At 34.6% G+C, this 18,065-nt stretch overlaps 2 protein-coding genes across 2 annotated transcripts in view; both read right to left on the reverse strand.

Moving 5' to 3' along the window:
• Nucleotides 1-2,998, reverse strand: part of LOC126975314 (proton-coupled folate transporter-like) — a 32,468-nt gene extending 29,470 nt beyond the window's left edge. The window contains exons 1-2 of the mRNA XM_050823179.1: nucleotides 1,994-2,998; nucleotides 1,759-1,918 (exon numbers count right to left, since the gene is read on the reverse strand). Of these exons, the coding sequence (XP_050679136.1) occupies nucleotides 1,759-1,918; nucleotides 1,994-2,794 (961 nt within the window). The 5' untranslated portion in view covers nucleotides 2,795-2,998. The remainder of the gene's footprint in view (nucleotides 1-1,758; nucleotides 1,919-1,993) is intronic.
• Nucleotides 2,999-8,451: 5,453 nt separating this feature from the next.
• The window catches only part of LOC126976132 (proton-coupled folate transporter-like), a 33,990-nt gene continuing 24,376 nt past the window's right edge, over nucleotides 8,452-18,065 (reverse strand). Inside the window, exons 6-7 of the mRNA XM_050824374.1 lie at nucleotides 16,386-16,542; nucleotides 8,452-8,570 (exon numbers count right to left, since the gene is read on the reverse strand). Of these exons, the coding sequence (XP_050680331.1) occupies nucleotides 8,504-8,570; nucleotides 16,386-16,542 (224 nt within the window). The 3' untranslated portion in view covers nucleotides 8,452-8,503. The remainder of the gene's footprint in view (nucleotides 8,571-16,385; nucleotides 16,543-18,065) is intronic.

An 18,065-nucleotide genomic window follows, 5' to 3' on the forward strand; every position in this document is an offset into this window, starting at 1 on the left:
GTGTGTGGATGTTTTTAAATTGTCCTGCTAATTTAAATTATCAAATTAAACGAATTTTTTGAAGTTTTAAAAGAACTTTTTATGGAATTGGAGGAAAAACAAGCAGAATAGATGTCATCTGATGGTAGGTGATCACCGCCGTACATATTATATAACGACAAACTATATGAACTCAATAACTGAAAACAAACATGGCCGGCGAGGTTTGAACCGGGGGACCTCACCCGCCATTGGTGAGGGTTCACGGTTCTGAGAACTGAGGCCCTATTTTCTACCTAGACGTGGTCTACATAGCTCGTAGAACCTGCCCTACCTACTGCCACTTAACCTTTACAATAATTCAGATCATTAAACCAATATACGGTTGATTTGGTTGTGCTGCAGATTTTGTTATCCCTGAGCAATATTGAAACCTTGGCCGTTTCCTGGAGTTATGGTGTACCTCAGTGACGTATATCATGCAACGCATATTTAAATTCAAATATTTTTTTTCAAAATAGGATATCACTTATTGAAAGTCAAAAACTACCAGCCATTAGAAAGAGTATGTCTTAGGCCTGAGAAGAAGAAGAACTTGCGCAAAAAATACAGCGGGCTTGTTTGATCCTCTTTCTTTCGACTTTCTTTTTCATATAGATTGGAAATCATTGTTTTAGTCAGTATGGTATTGGCTGATGAAGAGTGGATGAAAACCACGTTTTATTCCGTTACATATATACATACATCGTGACGTTTGATTGACTTGGTTAGGTATTGAAGCACTTAAAATTCAGTAGTGACAAGTTGTACTAGAAAGCCGAGATAGATAAATAATTCAAAATTGTACCGAACAATGTTATTAGATTATTTACATCATTTAAAATTTATAGTATTAACTGTTCAGTCTTTGATTTATTTGTGAGATTTTTTGATCAATAATCATGCAAACTTCTATGAACGTATATTTGCATACTAATTTTATATATCTTCTGAAACTTACTTCGTTATAGACAACCTCATTTCAGTGGTCTCTATTTTCAATGAGTAATCTATATATATAACAATGAATTGCTGTTCGTTAGTCTCGCTAAAACTCTAGAACGGCTGGACCGATTTTGCAAATTTTGGTCATGAATTATTTGTGGAAGTCCAGAGAAGGTTTAAGAGGTGAATAAATATGAAAATCACGGAATTAAATAAAAACAACAATTTTGTATTTACTTTGATGTGTCCCCCGTCGTTCAGAATTCAAATTGAAAGAATAGTTTAAAATGAATTAGAATCCTTATATCTTTCTAACTTTCTCAGGAGGTAAAAACAAACTTTAATATTAATTACTTATTGATTTTTTCCTATTACTTTATATGGCAATAAAACGTTTGCTAGTGATCAATAATATTTTGTTTGATTAACGCGTTACACATTTAACTAAAATACATTTTAAAGGATTAAAATTTACAACAACAATTACACGCGTATTAATTAATCCTAAATGATAAATAATAAAAAAAAGTGTAAGTTAACATTTTTTGGTTTTGGTAACACAAACATTTTATTTATAGTTTTACATAAAAATAAACTATAATTTTTTCTACGCAATATGAAGCTGATGAAAATTCTATTACTCTTAAAAACATAACTATTAAATAAATTAAACTATTTTAAGTTATTAAATTTTTATCACTGTTCACTTAGTAATTCATAAGTTAAACCTTTTTTAAATTTGGATAGACATTACATACAATTTTATTGAATACATTAAAACAATTAAATACTTACCCCACAGCGGTCCGAAGCTCAAACAAACCGCGAACAACACAAGACATATCCGTAGCCTTCTATTGTTCTCTCCTTTTTTGAATGCAATCTGCAACGTTTCCTTTAAACTGTTCATATCAAAGAACTCTCTCAAAAATCCAAAGCATCCAGAGCGTTTTTCCTTAAAATAAAATAAATTTTTACTCGGGAATTCAAATTGTTATACAATTTCGGCTTTTAAGTCACAAAATTTTACCGTTCCCTCCTTTTCCAACCACGTATGATCTTTAATCGCGATATTAACATATGCAAAATTAATTATCTGGAAAAAGGCAGACGTCAAAAATACTCCATAATAGCCGGCATACTTTAATAGGATTCCACTCAAACCCATTCCTATTGGAAACCCTACAGTCATACATAGACTCAGTATTCCCATGCGAAATGTCCTCGTTTCCCTTGAGGTAATGTCTCCTAGGTAGCTATAAGTACCGAGCAGTATCGTGTACCAGCCGCCGGTTAAAGATGGGAATATGACCTCCATAAACACAGTCCACTCCACAGGGACTTGATAGAAGAAATACGTGTTGATCATGTTAAGGATGCAAGTCATGAACTCCCCAAAGATTGGCATCAGCATACAGATCTTCCTTCTTCCCGTCTTATCACTCCACGCTCCGACAAACAACATGAGCAATGTGGGTACTGCCGTGTTCACCACACTCTTCCATCCCTGAACGGATGCTATAAGTTTCTGCACCGCAATCTCTTCCAATATGTAGTGGTCTTTTCTTCGTAATCTTAAATCGTTACACACTGTATCATTGAATCCCAGATTGACTCTGCAAGCTTTATCTAGGTTCAAGTTCTGCGTTGCTAACATAGCTAGAACACTGGGCATCACGAACATTCCTAGTACTGGTTCCACTGTTATGTTCTTCTTACACAACTTCACTTTCTCCCAAAACGTCATATTATTATTAGTCACATTGTTCACACCCGTTTTCAAGGGTAGCTCTTCTATATCGGTTTTCGTATCGTCTTTCGCGGTAGTCATCTTGTTTGTAATCACTTTTAAAGCAAGCTTGTAATATCAAATCGCAATGCCATTGAACGTCAGTACGGATTGGAAGCGCGCGGTCAATTGTTCGACTTTGTGTACGGAAAGTCTCTTATGTTGTCATATTATCACCTCTAATGCATTCAAACATCGATTGCACTTCGGTAAACTCAGCACGTACTGAAGGCAAACGGGTCAGTGTGCGATTTGGATGTAGAATAACAGCTGTGATATGGGACTTATACTGTAATTGGTTAATGGACATCCGGATTAAGAGGTTGAGGACTCCATTGGCTCAGATAAAATACAACTTGTTGATTAGTTAACGTTCAAAATACGTCACGTATATAATGTCTCGTAGTTTAAGAATATCGACAATAATAAATAAATCTGCAGTTGTATGAGTCTAATTTAATTTAAAATATTTTTTAATTCAAAATATATATAAATGTATATATAATATAGGTGATGACCGGTGCGCTTCGCTTCACCTGAATAAGTATCATATAATTTATATCAAAGTTTAAAATTAAATTTTTGTTGAATTTGTAGAAGTTCAATCATTACAATAGATATTTAGTTTTTCCTTGTTCTTTAAATGAAATAATGTCATAACTGACAAACTGTGCGTCAAAAATTTATCTCATAGAATTTAATACAGACTTGGATCATTTATGCGTTTAGGTAGACTATGACAGTAGCTAGAGCTAGCCTCTATTTTAAGCAATTCACGCACACTAACACAAAATGTCATAACAATCGCGATTGCAAGACGTAGCTTGTCTACACTAAACTAATATTCCTGGCCTGTTTTGATCAGTTGTCTAACAGCAATAGACTCTATGTAAGAGTATAAATTATGTAAGCATACAGGAATACAATTTGAAATAAAAAGCGTCACAGAAAGTGTCACGAATCAAAATAAAAACTATCCTTTCTCTCAAGTTGGTTCATTTTATTTAAATCTCTTCAGTAGTTAAGGAGTTCATCGCGGACAAACAACGTGACAGAATATTTTACTATTTTTTTTTTATGGAATAGGAGGACAAACGAGCGTACGGGTCACCTGTTGTTAAGTGATCATCGCCGCCCACAATCTCTTGCAACACCAGAGGAATCACAGGAGCGTTGCCGGCCTTTAAGGAAGGTGTACGCGCTTTTTTGAAGGTACCCATGTCGTATCGTCCCGGAAACACCGCACAAAGAAGCTCATTCCACAGCTTTGTAGTACGTGGAAGGAAGCTCCTTGAATAAAAGTATATAAAGATATATCACTATAGCTTAATTATTTAAAAGTTAAATTCACTACACACATAGGTTGATCGAGTTAATTTGAAATTAAAATATTGGAAGATAAACAAGAAAAGCTGACGTACAACTTGTACTTATTATAATGAGTTCACTTGTGAACAATGTTTTGTGCCCCATTGGAAATATTTTAAAACATCCATCAACAGTTTGCATCGGACAATACATCCAACATTATTCAATAATTTTAATATATTTAAAAATGAATTGCTGTTTGTTAGTCTCGCTAAAACTCGAGAACGGCTGGACCGATTTGGCTAATTTTGGTCTTGAATTATTTGTAGAAGTCCAGAGAAGGTTTAAAAGGTAAATAAATATGAAAATGCTGCTAAATTGAATAAAAACAACAAATTTGTTTTTCCTTTGATGTGTCCATACATAATTTCTACGAGAGAATTTATTGACACACGGTTTGACAGTTCTGCTGTGAAACAATTTCATTACGACAGCAGGGTGCATATTTTACGAAATAATTTTTGATGTTATGATATATTATTGACAAATTCATATAGAAATATTATTTTAATTAATATATACAGAACAACGTCTGTCGGGTCAGCTAGTATATATATAAAAATGAATTGCTGTTCGTTAGTCTCGCTAAAACTCGAGAACGGCTGGACCGATTTGGCTAATTTTGGTCTTGAATTATTTGTAGAAGTCCAGAGAAGGTTTAAAAGGTAAATAATGCTGCGGAATGAAATAAAAACAAAAAAAAATATTATTCCTTTGATGTATCCCCGGTCGTTCAGTAATCAAATAGTTTAAAATGAATAACTAATTAGAATTTTTATAACTTTCCAACATTCTCAGGAGGTAAAAAAGAAACTTAATTTTAGCTTACTATATTTGCTAGATTACTTACAGTTGTTAACTATCTATCTGATTATTTTAATATATATTTATAAAATATGGTGATATCTTGACTAAATATAAAGTTAATAAAGGTTTAAGAAAAGAAGAACTTTATAAGTACTACGTGTTTAGTCATGTGTTTATGCGGACGATAGTCGCAGCTCGTATCAGCTAGTTAGTGATAAAAACGTAGCCGTCAAAAATAAGACAAGGGTGATGATACTATGTTATCATAACTGATACTTTTTGTTAAATGTAAATGTTTCACTACTCAACCCACGCGAACCTTAAGAAGTTTTACAAACGTTGTCAGGCGTAATAAGGAACAGAAAACAGTAACAGGGTTATTTAATCCTGAAAAATTTATCAGTCGCCGGGGGAATACGTTCACACGTATTTAATAAGGACGAAGTCGCGGGCACAAGCCTTTTTATTTATAAATAAAATCAACCCAATAAACTGATTATCATAGTGAAAATTTTGCTTAGAATTTGCAATAATAACAAAATTTATTATACTAATAATAATTAAAACATAATAATAATTTACCATGATGTGATGATTTTGTATGTGTGGCTTGAAATATCGACGCTCAGCGGATATATTTAATCTGTTTCGTTGCCGTAAATAGTCTTTTATAGTTTCAAAACCCGCTCCATTGATAAATTATGGCTTACACTCGAGTTTAGTGCCACGGATAACGTGTAGGTTGTAAAAGTAATGTAAGAAGGAAACCGCTCCAACACACGTGATGTCATCTCACGCGCGCCCGAAGGGCGCGTGGGGAATGATTTTCGGGGCTAATTTGCCCCCTGAATCAGGATTCAGGCGCTGGGCATGAATATGCCCAGGTCGTCGGGTGGGGGTGCGGGTGCACCCCTTTGAGGCCATCCTCTTCTTGAGATGTTGGGGGAGCGGATGCTCCCCATGCGGTCATCTTTTGGTTTTTGCGCCCAATGTAAGGATAATTGGGCTCGGCGTCATATCCGGTAGTGTGGCGATCGTCGCCCCGGGTGGCCCAGCGATCAAGCCCCTATGAAGCGATCAGCCGAGCCGTGGGACGAGCACGGCATCACTCCTCCTCTTCTTCGACCCGCGACAGAAGATCTCGCGGGAAGCGGCGGCCGTCGGGTGGCTTCGCGTGCAAGGGCGCCAGGTCCCGCAAATGTGCGAAGTCCAACGCGTCTGCTCGCGAGAACATTGCGACGGCGAGGCGCCTAATGAAGGCGTCCAGGCTCTCAACTCCCAAGTCCCTCTGGATCGTGGTGTGAGGAAACGTACCATGGGCGCCCGCGACACGGCGGAGAATCTTATTTTGTGTAATTTGTAATCGCTTTTTTGAGCCGCCTGTCACGAGCGCGTACCATGCTGGTGCTGCGTACGTGAGGCGGGATCGGATGTAGACCCCCTTAGTCTTGTAGACCCCCACCATGTTCTTTAGAGGGAGGCTGGAGGAGAGCACCGGACGGAGGAGCGCTGCGGCGACGTTGGCCTTCGTCACAGTGTCTTCGACGTGCTGCGTCATGTTGAGGCGACGATCTATCGTGACTCCGAGGTACTTGACCATCGAAGACCACGGGATGTCCTCTCCGCAGAACTTCAGCTTTTGCAGGCTTATGGACTGCCTGTATAGGCAGATGGCCTGGGTTTTCCTGACATTTGCCGAGAGTCGCCAGCTTTTCAGCCAGGCTTACATAACACCGCTCCAACGTGTTCAAAAACACTACGCGCACGTGCTGACAATATACAAGATTATATAGTCCAAAGAAATAAGAAGAATTCGTCTGGGTTGGACTTAGTATCCCGTAGTACGACTGAGGAGTTAAAAAATATTGTAGTTGATAGAGCTTTGGTCCACGATTATAGTGCTACTAATCTTATTACAAAGTAATGCACAGTTTGCAGGAAAAGAACGAACAACCATTCTAACCTCAAAACGGGTAAAACACGTAAGAGCCTTCTCATCAGGCCCATAAGTTGCCCACTGGCAACACACAATGGTAATGTAAATAAAATAATCGATCAGTTGAATTGTCTGAAACTATAATAATATGAAGATATTACGTAATCAATCATCATTAAAGTATTTATTACAACGAGGAATGAATAAGAAGGTCGATCGCTGAAAGGTCGTAGCGGTAACGCAAGGTGATGAACACATTGATGGGTAACCACAGTTGGCACAGAATATATTTCAAGTGGCTCAGTTATAACTGACTAACTTGGTGATTATCAATTACTCTGTTTCCAGAATAATTGATAATCACCAAGCGCGACGTGGCTATAGACTGTGGTAGTTCCGCTTTCACGCCTTACCTACTAAAGAAATAATATTAAAATTTTCATGTACCCACATGGGATGTCCTTTTCTTCCCAAAGTGATTTTGGCGAAGATTCGAAGCCAAAGTAAAATAAAACTCGCTGTCGCTTCATCGGGCAAAGCAGCCATTTTGTTGAAGGAGGAAAAACTGGCCATTCTATGTTTAAAATTCCGATCGACTTATCCTACAGAGAGCCCCGTTTGTAATATTTCTAGAAACAGTGATAAAGCTAAGGTTTTACGTTGTTGTAGTCTTATTATATGGAATGAAAGCACAATGGCCAACCGAACATTACGTGTTATTAACCTACCTATAGGTGATGTTTTTGTACTTTTTTGCGGTGACCTTCGTCAGTTTCTGCCTGTAAGTCCTTGACTGCACATTACTACATATATGACAATAATAATGCCAGCTAGTTTTGATGTGCTGCTTGAGATTGGTAACTGATTGTATCCGCAGGATCAATATCATCTGAATATGTAAACGCAACGCAAATATCCAGTAACCAAAACTCCTGGTTAAGCAAAAGAGCTATTTTAACTCCACTTTACGTCCAAGTGGCATTATCATTATCTCAGCCGAAAGACGTCTACTGCTGGACAAAGGGCTACAAGTGTGACAGCAACAAATGCTTAAATTTTGAGTCATGTTACCATTAAAAGGATAATAGAAGACGCAGAATCTTGAAAGTATCCGGTACAATTCTAGAATGCCTTTATGCCCCTTGATTGCCAGCTCACAAGATATATTTAGAAGTGGGATATATAATGGTGTTTAGAAATTTTGCATTCCCCCAAAACTTTGCAATAGTACCAGGTAAAAAGTAATTAATTTGCATACAATTTGGTTTTCGCACGGTCAGCTGTATGTGGCTACTTTACGCGTGAGTGATCCAAGAAACCTATAAGCTTTGATCCCCGATGGCAATACATATAATATCGTGTTCAGAGAAACATTGTTGTAATATTTATACAGATTATTCACACCCACAAGCATGCGCACGAAGTTGCGTGCACAGTTAGTCTAAAATTAGAAAAAAATCTTTAAGTTAAGTATTATATGTTTCGATCTACTTATATAGTTATAGTTGATTCACAACCGAGATATGTCTACATCAGAAATAAATATAATTAATAGAATAAATCTACTATATAAAAGTTAAACGAAATATAACTTATAAAATTATTTATTTGTATTATATTACATAAATGAATAAAACTGTTTATATATCTGTATTACTAGTGTCTGTGTCTTCTTTGCCGTCTTCCTTTTGTTGAAAGTACATCCATCTGTAAAAAAAACATATTATTAGATCTTTGAAATGTTTACGTCTTGAAGTCTGATTATAAACACGCTTCAAATCAATTGTGTAATGAACGAGCTATCGCCCAATGTGACAGTCTTACTCACAGTTTAACGGGTTTAATGTATCTATATATCTATATCTAATATATAAAATTCTCGTGTCATGGTGTTAAACATTGAACTCCTCCGAAACGGCTTGACCGATTCCCATGAAATTTTGAGTGCGTGTTGGGTAGGTCTGAGAATCGGACAACATCTATTTTTCATCCCCCTAAATGTTAAGGGTGGTCCACACGAATTTTTTTTTTAATTTTTTTTAAATTTGTTTGATTATGAGTCAGCATTAAAAAATACATACAACTTCAAATTTTCACCCATCTACGATCAACAGTTACTTTTGTATCGCGATTTTAATATCGGTAATACAACGTTTGCTGGGTCAGCTAGCATAATATATATTAAAATGAAATACTGTTCGTTAGTCTCGCTAAAACTCAAGAACGGTTGGACCAATTTGGAAAATTTAGGTCTTCAATTATTATATTAAGTCCAGAGAAGGTTTAAAAGGTGAATAAATAGGAAAATGCGCGGAATTAAATAAAAACAACAAATTTGGTTTTCCTTTGATGTGCCCATACATAATTTCTATGAGAGAATTTATTGACGCACGGTTTGACAGTTTGACTGTGAAACAATTTCACTACGACAACAGGGTGCATATTTTACGAAGTCATTTTTGATGTTATGATATATTATTGATAAATTCATATAAAAACGTTATTTTAATTATTATATACAGAACAACGTCTGTCGGGTCAGCTGGTAATATATAATTTTAATTATCTTGGATTCAGTCGTAATTTTTTTAATTAAAACTTGATAAGGGTACGCCTTATAAAATGCTAGTGCACGCCCCGTCAAAATCGGTGCATTTGTTTCAGAATATTCTGGAAGTAACAGACAGAAAGATAGATAAGCAAGAATTTTAAAAATTGATTTTTACTACATGTTGTTTTCAATTCTAACGATATCAGGGATCATGTATTTTGAGTTAATTATTTCTGCTTCCCAGAAGGACTGGCAACATCTTTGGTACACTACCCGTCTTTTTAGAGTCTTATCAACCATTTCATAAACGCTTTCTTGATCGTCGTACTCAATTATTTGATAGTGTTTTATAAAACACTTACCAAAGAATTAAAACGCGTGTAATTGTAACTGTGTTTTTACATTAGGTTTTTGCGTAAAAGTCTGCCTAAAAATGTGAGACTGCAAGTGTCACAAAAAATCGGGCTAAATAAATAATAATAAAATTGTAACTTTTACGCAAAAAGCTAATATGAAAAACAGTTGCTCCACTTTTAATTATTTAAAAAGTAAATGTTTAAATAAAATACTTTTACGATAATTATCATCCCCACCATCTGGATGTGTGGCATTCCTCCACAGTGCAGGTTTAAGGAACTTTCTTTCATGTACAATAAAGCTGTGGAATGAGCTTCTTTGTGCGGTGTTTCCAGGATGATACGACATGGGTACCATAAAAAAGCGCGTACACCTTTCTAAAAGGGCGGCGACGCTCCTGTGTTTCCTCTGCTGTTGCAGGAGAATGTGGTCGGTGGTGATCACTTTACATAAGGTGACGCCCGTTGTACTTACGTAAATCTAAGAAAGCCGCTCCAATCAAATCGTCAAGTGTTTCCTTAGCTAAAGCAATCTCTTCCATTCCCGTTCTTCCGTCTGTCTGTATCTCATAATATGCAAATGCTAGATAGCTGATATTATGACAGAGTATTAATTAATATTGCTGCTTAAACAACAACAAATAAATAACCAAAATGTTTGGATACGACATTCACAACAATGGAACAAAATATTATTATACAAGGGACCATCGTGCAAGACATTGACTTAAAAATAATAGCGTATAGACAAAATGACAGCCCGATGATACGGGACTAATTTTGTCAATGTGTGGGTTAGCTAGTGTAATATTCCAATGCTAAGGAGCCAATGCCAAATGTGGCTGATTGTTTACGACTTGCCAATAGAATCGATTACTTTTTCTATCTTGCTGTACCTCTTTTGTATCTTCTTTCCCGCACGCTTTGTTTGTCTACAATTCTATATCGTAAGTATATTGTGAAGCTCTGGTACAAACACACAGCTTTATTAAATTAGTATCTTTACTATATTATAACTTATTTCGGATGGTATTCAGTTATATCCGGGCCTATATTAGTATTAATATTTCATAATACTAGGTTGAGAAGCTGGCGTGAAAGGTTACTGAATCAAACTGAAAATTGTGTAAGCCTGTTGAGCTCCGGGTACAAAATTAAAGTCAAGTTAATCAAGTCTTAAAACATTGGTATATCTTTTATTTTTTTTATTATTTTCAGTGAGGCTTCAGTTTTAATTGTGCCTGGCTTAAAATGTTCGCTTACGACATTATTGTTTAAAAAAATATTATAAAGCAAGCAGCGAGCTGTACTATTCGTAAATTATTATTGTTTTTACTAAGAAAAACAGATGTTCAACTTTTGCGATTTTTCACTTGCTTTATTTGTACTGTGTTTTGCAATATTATCATATTCTTAATTGATATTAACTCAAATAAAATATAATAGATCATGTCGCTTGCGTGATTTGCCTTTGGATAGTTTTACACACTTGCTATCTCTTTAACCTTTTACTTAAGTGGAAGGGACTACCACAACCATACTGTTACAATCTATCTTGAATGCATGCCCTTAAGGGTGCACCAGATATTTTCAAGGTACCCATGCTATAACAACCTGACCACCGTAGAAGGAAACATGTTACACTTGTTCGGTAGTTGGCACCATCGTTGAATGTCACACATCCTGACAGTGAAGTATTTCGATAGCGGCTGCAGGCAAATAAATACATGAATGGAACTTACAGATAAACCGCTTTTAAAAAAGGAAAACTTGTTGATATTTTATTTTGGTAACTTAATTTTTTTACTAATCAATTATTTAATACAGCTTTCACATACCAATAACTAAATAAATGGTCTCACGAAACCATCTTGATGGTTTGTCTGTGCTCATATCTTTTTTATTTACCCATTTGAAAATTGGTGCTAATTACCGGCTGTTGTTTTACCGAACCGATACGACTTAAGGACTTTCAAGAATAGACCATACTCCTCTCTAAAAGGACGTCAACGCATCTTTTGACCCATGGTGTTGTAGATGTTGACGAGCAATTCCCTCACCTTTACACATCACAATTACCTATCACGTCAAACTCTTTGACCCTTTGCCTCCACTTATATAAAAAATAAACTATCTGGGACTATTTGCACTATGAATAAGATATTACCAATCGAATGTCGTAATTTTTTGTTTAACTTGTCATAATTTTTTTTTTTTCAAGTATGTTTCAATTCGGTTTTTTATCGTGAAATATTTTAAAAACTTAACGAAGTCTTGTACTTAGCTTATAAAACCGTTAAGTTAACCAATTGATAACGAGGTCAAATCCGAGGTATCAAATTACATAAAATGTATCTTGATTTATTCTAAGTAATTAAAGTTATATAACTTGAGCAATCTATGTCAAGAATCGATTTGTACTTGCTGTACATTCACTTTTACATAAAAAATCCAAGTAATAATAAGTTATTGTATATTTTGTTAGTACTTCCGGTCTATGAGGTACTCTTGCTGCTCATGTAATAACATTGTCCTAGAAACTCCATAATTATAAGAAGTTATCTCGTATTTTTAAAATAATTAAATTTATTATATTTCTTGTAATCTCTAACAAAATGCTCGCATAATGCCATTATTTAATTACGATGTGTGGCGATTGATACATCTACTGTATTCAATAACTTTTGTGTTTTACTTATTATTTTACATTTAATTTTATTGACTTTCTCGTGTATATTTTGTTTTTGATATATGAGTATTTTTGTTGCATCACTTTACATAATATTGTAATTAAAATGATTTGTAAAACGATGAAGATTAAAATGATTATTTAAAAGAGGTGCAATGAGATTCTTGCTACTTCTTCCCATCAAAATTCAACCATTTTCGGAGTGGAGGTAAATGTAGAAAGAAAAGAAAAATTTTGACAATCATAAGTGTCACTTTTTCGATCTACACGAATGAAGTGACTTTGTTGATTTATCAGTATTTTTCTTGGCATAGGATGCCGACCAGGTGGGTATAACAGTGACTTCTTTCTACTTTTAACCAGTTGTGTGCAAGAGTTACTGTGGTTCGGTTTGAAGGGTAGAATGGCTAATTTACAATGGTCTAATGGGACTTAATATCTTACTTTTTTATATAAGAGGGGGCAAACGGGCAAGAAGCTCTCGGGATGGGGGGTGGTGAGGCAACCGTCCAATAATATCACACCAGGGAACAAGAGATGCGTTGCCATTCTTTAAGGTATAGTAAAATTCCACCTTCGTATGACGCGCCACAACTTAGAATATCATCCCCACCACCTGGATGTGTGGCATTCGTTCACAGTGCGGTTTTCAAGGAACTTTTATCCACGTACAACCAAGATCAAGCTTTTAAAACAGTAAATAACTGTTGGTGGAACCGGACCTCCGCCACATAGAGAGTTTATCTGTGGCTCATGTATATGGTGTGAAGATTTAGTGAAAACTTCGCAATCACGATGTTGTGGATGATATAGACACAGACTCTTCGAACCCCAAGGACGTATTATTAAAGAGTCTTTTACCGCCAGTTGCAAAAAGCATCCTTAAAGTAAATGTTTCATTAAATATAACATCGTCACCTTGTTTTTCATTTTGACATTCAAAGATAGCGTGTGATATAATGAAACATTAACATTAAAAATTATCCTTTCTTCAACTGGCGGTGAGTGTTATAAAAAAGCCTCTGTCATTCTGAATACATAACCAGCTTTTCGGAGTTTTATCCTTTTTCAATGACATTCTATACATATGGAACGTCATTGCCTCTTTTGAATAAAAATATTTGAATTTGAATTTTAAAAACGCTTACACTCACCTTAATATACATTGTCAAATCTTACTGTAATTCCTAATTTTTTCCAAGAATACGGCCGTTATAACGTACTATCAGTTATACTTTTTATGTATAGCCAATTTTTTTGTTTTCATCGCTTAAAGATCGAGTATACTTTTAACATCTGTGGTTATTTAACAGTCCGTCGTATGTTTGAATAACAAAACCTGCAGGACATCCATGTCAGGGTTGTCACGTTCAGTTATTAATTCAAGGTGTTTCATGTATTAGATAGCTTAGGCTCATATTGGTGTACACTTTGCCGCGTCGATAATGGAAACGTATGGAATTTTCCACGCACCGGCATCATTTAACATAGGTATCTAAATAAGCGCTAAAACCTTCTTTTGGCAGATGCTGTGGTTACACATCAAAAAACATAAACAACATTCGATGTGACGGATACATGCATTGCATTCCTGCATTTTAAAATATTATGACTTATTATAATCGTAATTAGAATTACATTAATTAGTTAGGTTGTATAAAAATTCGCAATTATTTTTATACTTTTTAGTGCATATTATATCTATCGTTTTGGAATAGTGTTTATTACGAAGTTGATTGATTTTTAGTTAATTTGAAGTACACTAACTTACAATTTGTCTAAATATGTGTAGATATACTAAATTTTTCAATGCAGCAATTCATGTAAGCGCTTTGCAATTTGATTACAGAGGGTTAGAAATTCTGCCACAGATCGCAACTACTGTAAGTCGTTCAGGAATCCCATTGTTCATCATATTCGACTACGACAATTATTTGACTATAACTATGTTATGGTAAATGACTTACATATCCGAATAGCATAAAAAAGATTCGGCCGAGTAGCGTTACAAATTAACTCCTAAGAATTGAACAGTTCCGTTACTTTGTAATGGATTCCTTAATCAAAACTTAACTTTACTCTCACCAAACTACCATTGAAGTATATCCTTTCCAATAAAAAAAGAATCATCGAAATCGGTAGACGCAATATTGAGTTATTCGTAAATTTATCATCCACATACGTATAGCAAATTTAAGACTTATGGTTTTCTCATGGAAGCCAGTGTCAGATCTGGACCAAATTACAATGGGACAACATGGGATGTACCAAATAAAAAGAGAATCATTAAAATCGTTCACCCAGTCGAAAGCTTAGAGGTAACAAACATAAAAAATATACCGACGAATTGAGAACCTCCTCCTTTTTTTGAAGTCGGTTAAAAGTTGAGTTTAGAGTTTACCTCCTTTTTGAGCAATGCACACACACTAATATATAGTGACATACAAATCGCGAGTGTAAGACGTAGCTTGTCGCGCACACTGAAGTATTAAACCTGGCCTGTTTTCGTCGGTTGTCTAACAGCAAGGGACTCTATCTAGAACTTTAAATTATCTAACGTTATTTTCTTAGTATAACGTATAATATTTTTAGTAACTATATTTTTGAAATAAATAATTCCTTATCTTACAAAAAAGATTATAATATTTAATGCATTGATAAACTATTTTTCCCGGCAGGATATGATCAAAATGTAATAATAATGGCAAATATTCTTCAATCAAACAATATGTACGACAATAAAAGAAACGGCCTTAAAATGTCACGAGAGATTTGATTTGATTAGGCTTTGACTTATGGCAACATCGTTTGGTTAATGCAAACGTTCCTTTACATAATATAGTAAAAAATTCTTCAAGGACACAAAAGGGTCAGAATTATATATTTTCAGTAGATATCACTACATAGTAACTGTTAATATTGAGTCAAGAATTTTCTTGTATTAATTTGCAATGAAGAGCGTGAGTTCATTGAGATGTGTATACTAGATATAACACGTTGAGGCCGTACAGTTCGATTTAAATTTAACGGAAGGTATATATTAGTTTTTTTTTAAAGTAGCGACATTCTGATCGAGTGTCTGGTCGGAAACATTGAATAATAAGCTGTGCAATTTTATTATCGTGTAGGAATAAGCAAGAGTGATTAAAATAATATATAATAATATTTTTATTTTTTATTTTAGCAGGACGTTCAGCTGATGGTAATTGATACGCCCTACCCATTACAAAATGATGTACATTAATAAATAATTTAAGTTGATTTTGCTTTTTGATCAAGGAGTTTTGCTTTTTTATAGGATACTAGCTGACCCGGCAAACGTTGTTTTGCCATATAAAGTATAATTCACGCGATAGTTTTATAAGTAATAAAATATTGCCTATATTATAGCCTGTACATCATTTTGTTCTATTGTCAATAGTTTTTGCAGCGCACGCAAAAATAGGTTTTCGATTTTACACCTTGTGTTACAAAATAGCAATTTTATTACGGATCCCTAATTTTGAAAGAAAAAAAACCTATAGCCTTCCTCGATAAATGACACTGAAAGAATCATTCAAATCGGACCAGTAGTACCAGAGATTAGCGCGTTCAAACAAACAAACAAACAAACAAACACTGCAGCTTTATATATTAGTATAGATTTAGTATTTCATAATTATATACTAATTTACACTCATTTGACAATCATCTTCGATGCGGATCTGTGACACTAAGAAATTAAGATAGGATTAATTAAAATTAATTTAATGTATAATATTTTTTATTATTATTATTTAATATTTAATACTACTCTTTCTAAGACGAAATTGGAATAAAACTATCTATAACCCTATACTAGAGATAAAAAGATTGTTCATAGTACTTTGTTAAATGTATATAGTCCTAAATTAATGTATCTTCAAGTTGTAAGTGACTGTACATACCCGAATATAGCAACAGCTGGAACAGTCATAGCAGCACCCAGAAGGAACACAGCGCCTGGAAGTACGTTCAGGGTTGCCATGTACACCCTGGAGTACAGGGGTCCATACACCAACGGCATCATAGCTTCAGCCAGTCCGAAGAGTGAATTAACCTTGCCTAGACAAAAACATATTCTTATAAATCATAATTATGTTATAAGACAGTATTAAAAAACATTACACATAATATAATTCCTTTGACACGTTATAAATGTGAATTGATATACTTTTTTCAAATATCCGAGAGATATATTGTTAGAGAGCTAACGGAAAGATTGTTACATCGAACAATCATTCTAATGATTAGCGTTGATTGGGTAAACTTAAATTTAACTTTGGATTAGATCATATATCTCACCAATTGAAATGAAGATGCCATTAATCAACTCTAGTCTAAGCCAATCAGCATTCACATTGTTCTAAGTTCTTTGATTTTCGCAATAAACTAGCTCGCACTATGGTGACCATCTGTAATAGATTCCAACTTTCCGATTTTTTATTATCGTTTTAAAATATTCGCAATTATATCTACTAATTACACAAATAAAATTAAAAAACAAAATTTATGAACGAAACCCGCGACCTCTCGCGTTTAATGCGAGCGCTCGCATGAGAAGTGAACCCTCACTCACATTAATATCAGGACATAACACCGATTCCTTTTAAAATAAGTTTATTATTGCTGATATTTTGACATTTAATTTTTAAAAAATTCTATACTCTATAGTCTAAAAAAGCATTGTTTACCGTACTATAATGGCGTCAAAAAGCTCAGTTGTTTAAGTGCCACAGAAAACTAAATCTAGGTAAGGTATGGTTGGTTCATAGAAATATTTGGTAATACGTAGTACGTACTATTTTATATATGTATATAATATTTTCATGTTGAAATCATTAGACTAAACATTTTAATGTCAACTAAAGTAAAAACTTGTTAATATAATTTGTATAGGTATTTTATAATTTTCAACTTTCTCGCGTTGGCTGTATAGGTGTACCCTTGCTTTTCCCTGAAGGAAAATGTGTTGATGGATGTCAATTTAAGTAAATTAAAGATGTAATTAAGTATGTATTAGGAATTCCTTGCTCGACTATAGCTGTGAGACCCATTTCAGCTGTACAAAGTTCAAAATTAAAAGCATGTCAACGCGGAGTGGGAAGAATTCGAGTCCTCGGTATTAGAAAAAGGGATGAGGTTAGAAACTGAAGTAGGGAACGAACTATGTTTTTGATATACTGAAAATAATACATCAATTAAAATAGAAATAGACCTGTCATACGATGAGAACTAAGGATCAAAAATGGAGCAAAATGGTAACAAACTGGTATCCTATAATCTCAACTAGATATAGGAGTAGACAACCTGTATATATGGGAAGACCAAATACAGTAACAGTAGACAGGACTCACTGGAAGGAAGAGGCCTTTCACGTGAAGCAAACTGAAATTAAACACATTATACATGGCGCACACTAAAAGTTTTGCAACTTCTAGCTAATCGGAACTATTTCAATTTCGAGTGTTATATTTCTTGAAACGTTGCAACTTTCTTAGTAATAAAAAAACAATTGGCGGGAAATCATTAGTCAATTGTTTCTTTATCACACATCAAAGTTCTACGTACGCAACGAAAATTTAATT

Source organism: Leptidea sinapis, chromosome 1 (genome assembly GCF_905404315.1).
Source record: "Leptidea sinapis chromosome 1, ilLepSina1.1, whole genome shotgun sequence".
In the NCBI taxonomy this organism is placed as follows: Eukaryota; Metazoa; Arthropoda; class Insecta; order Lepidoptera; family Pieridae; genus Leptidea; species Leptidea sinapis.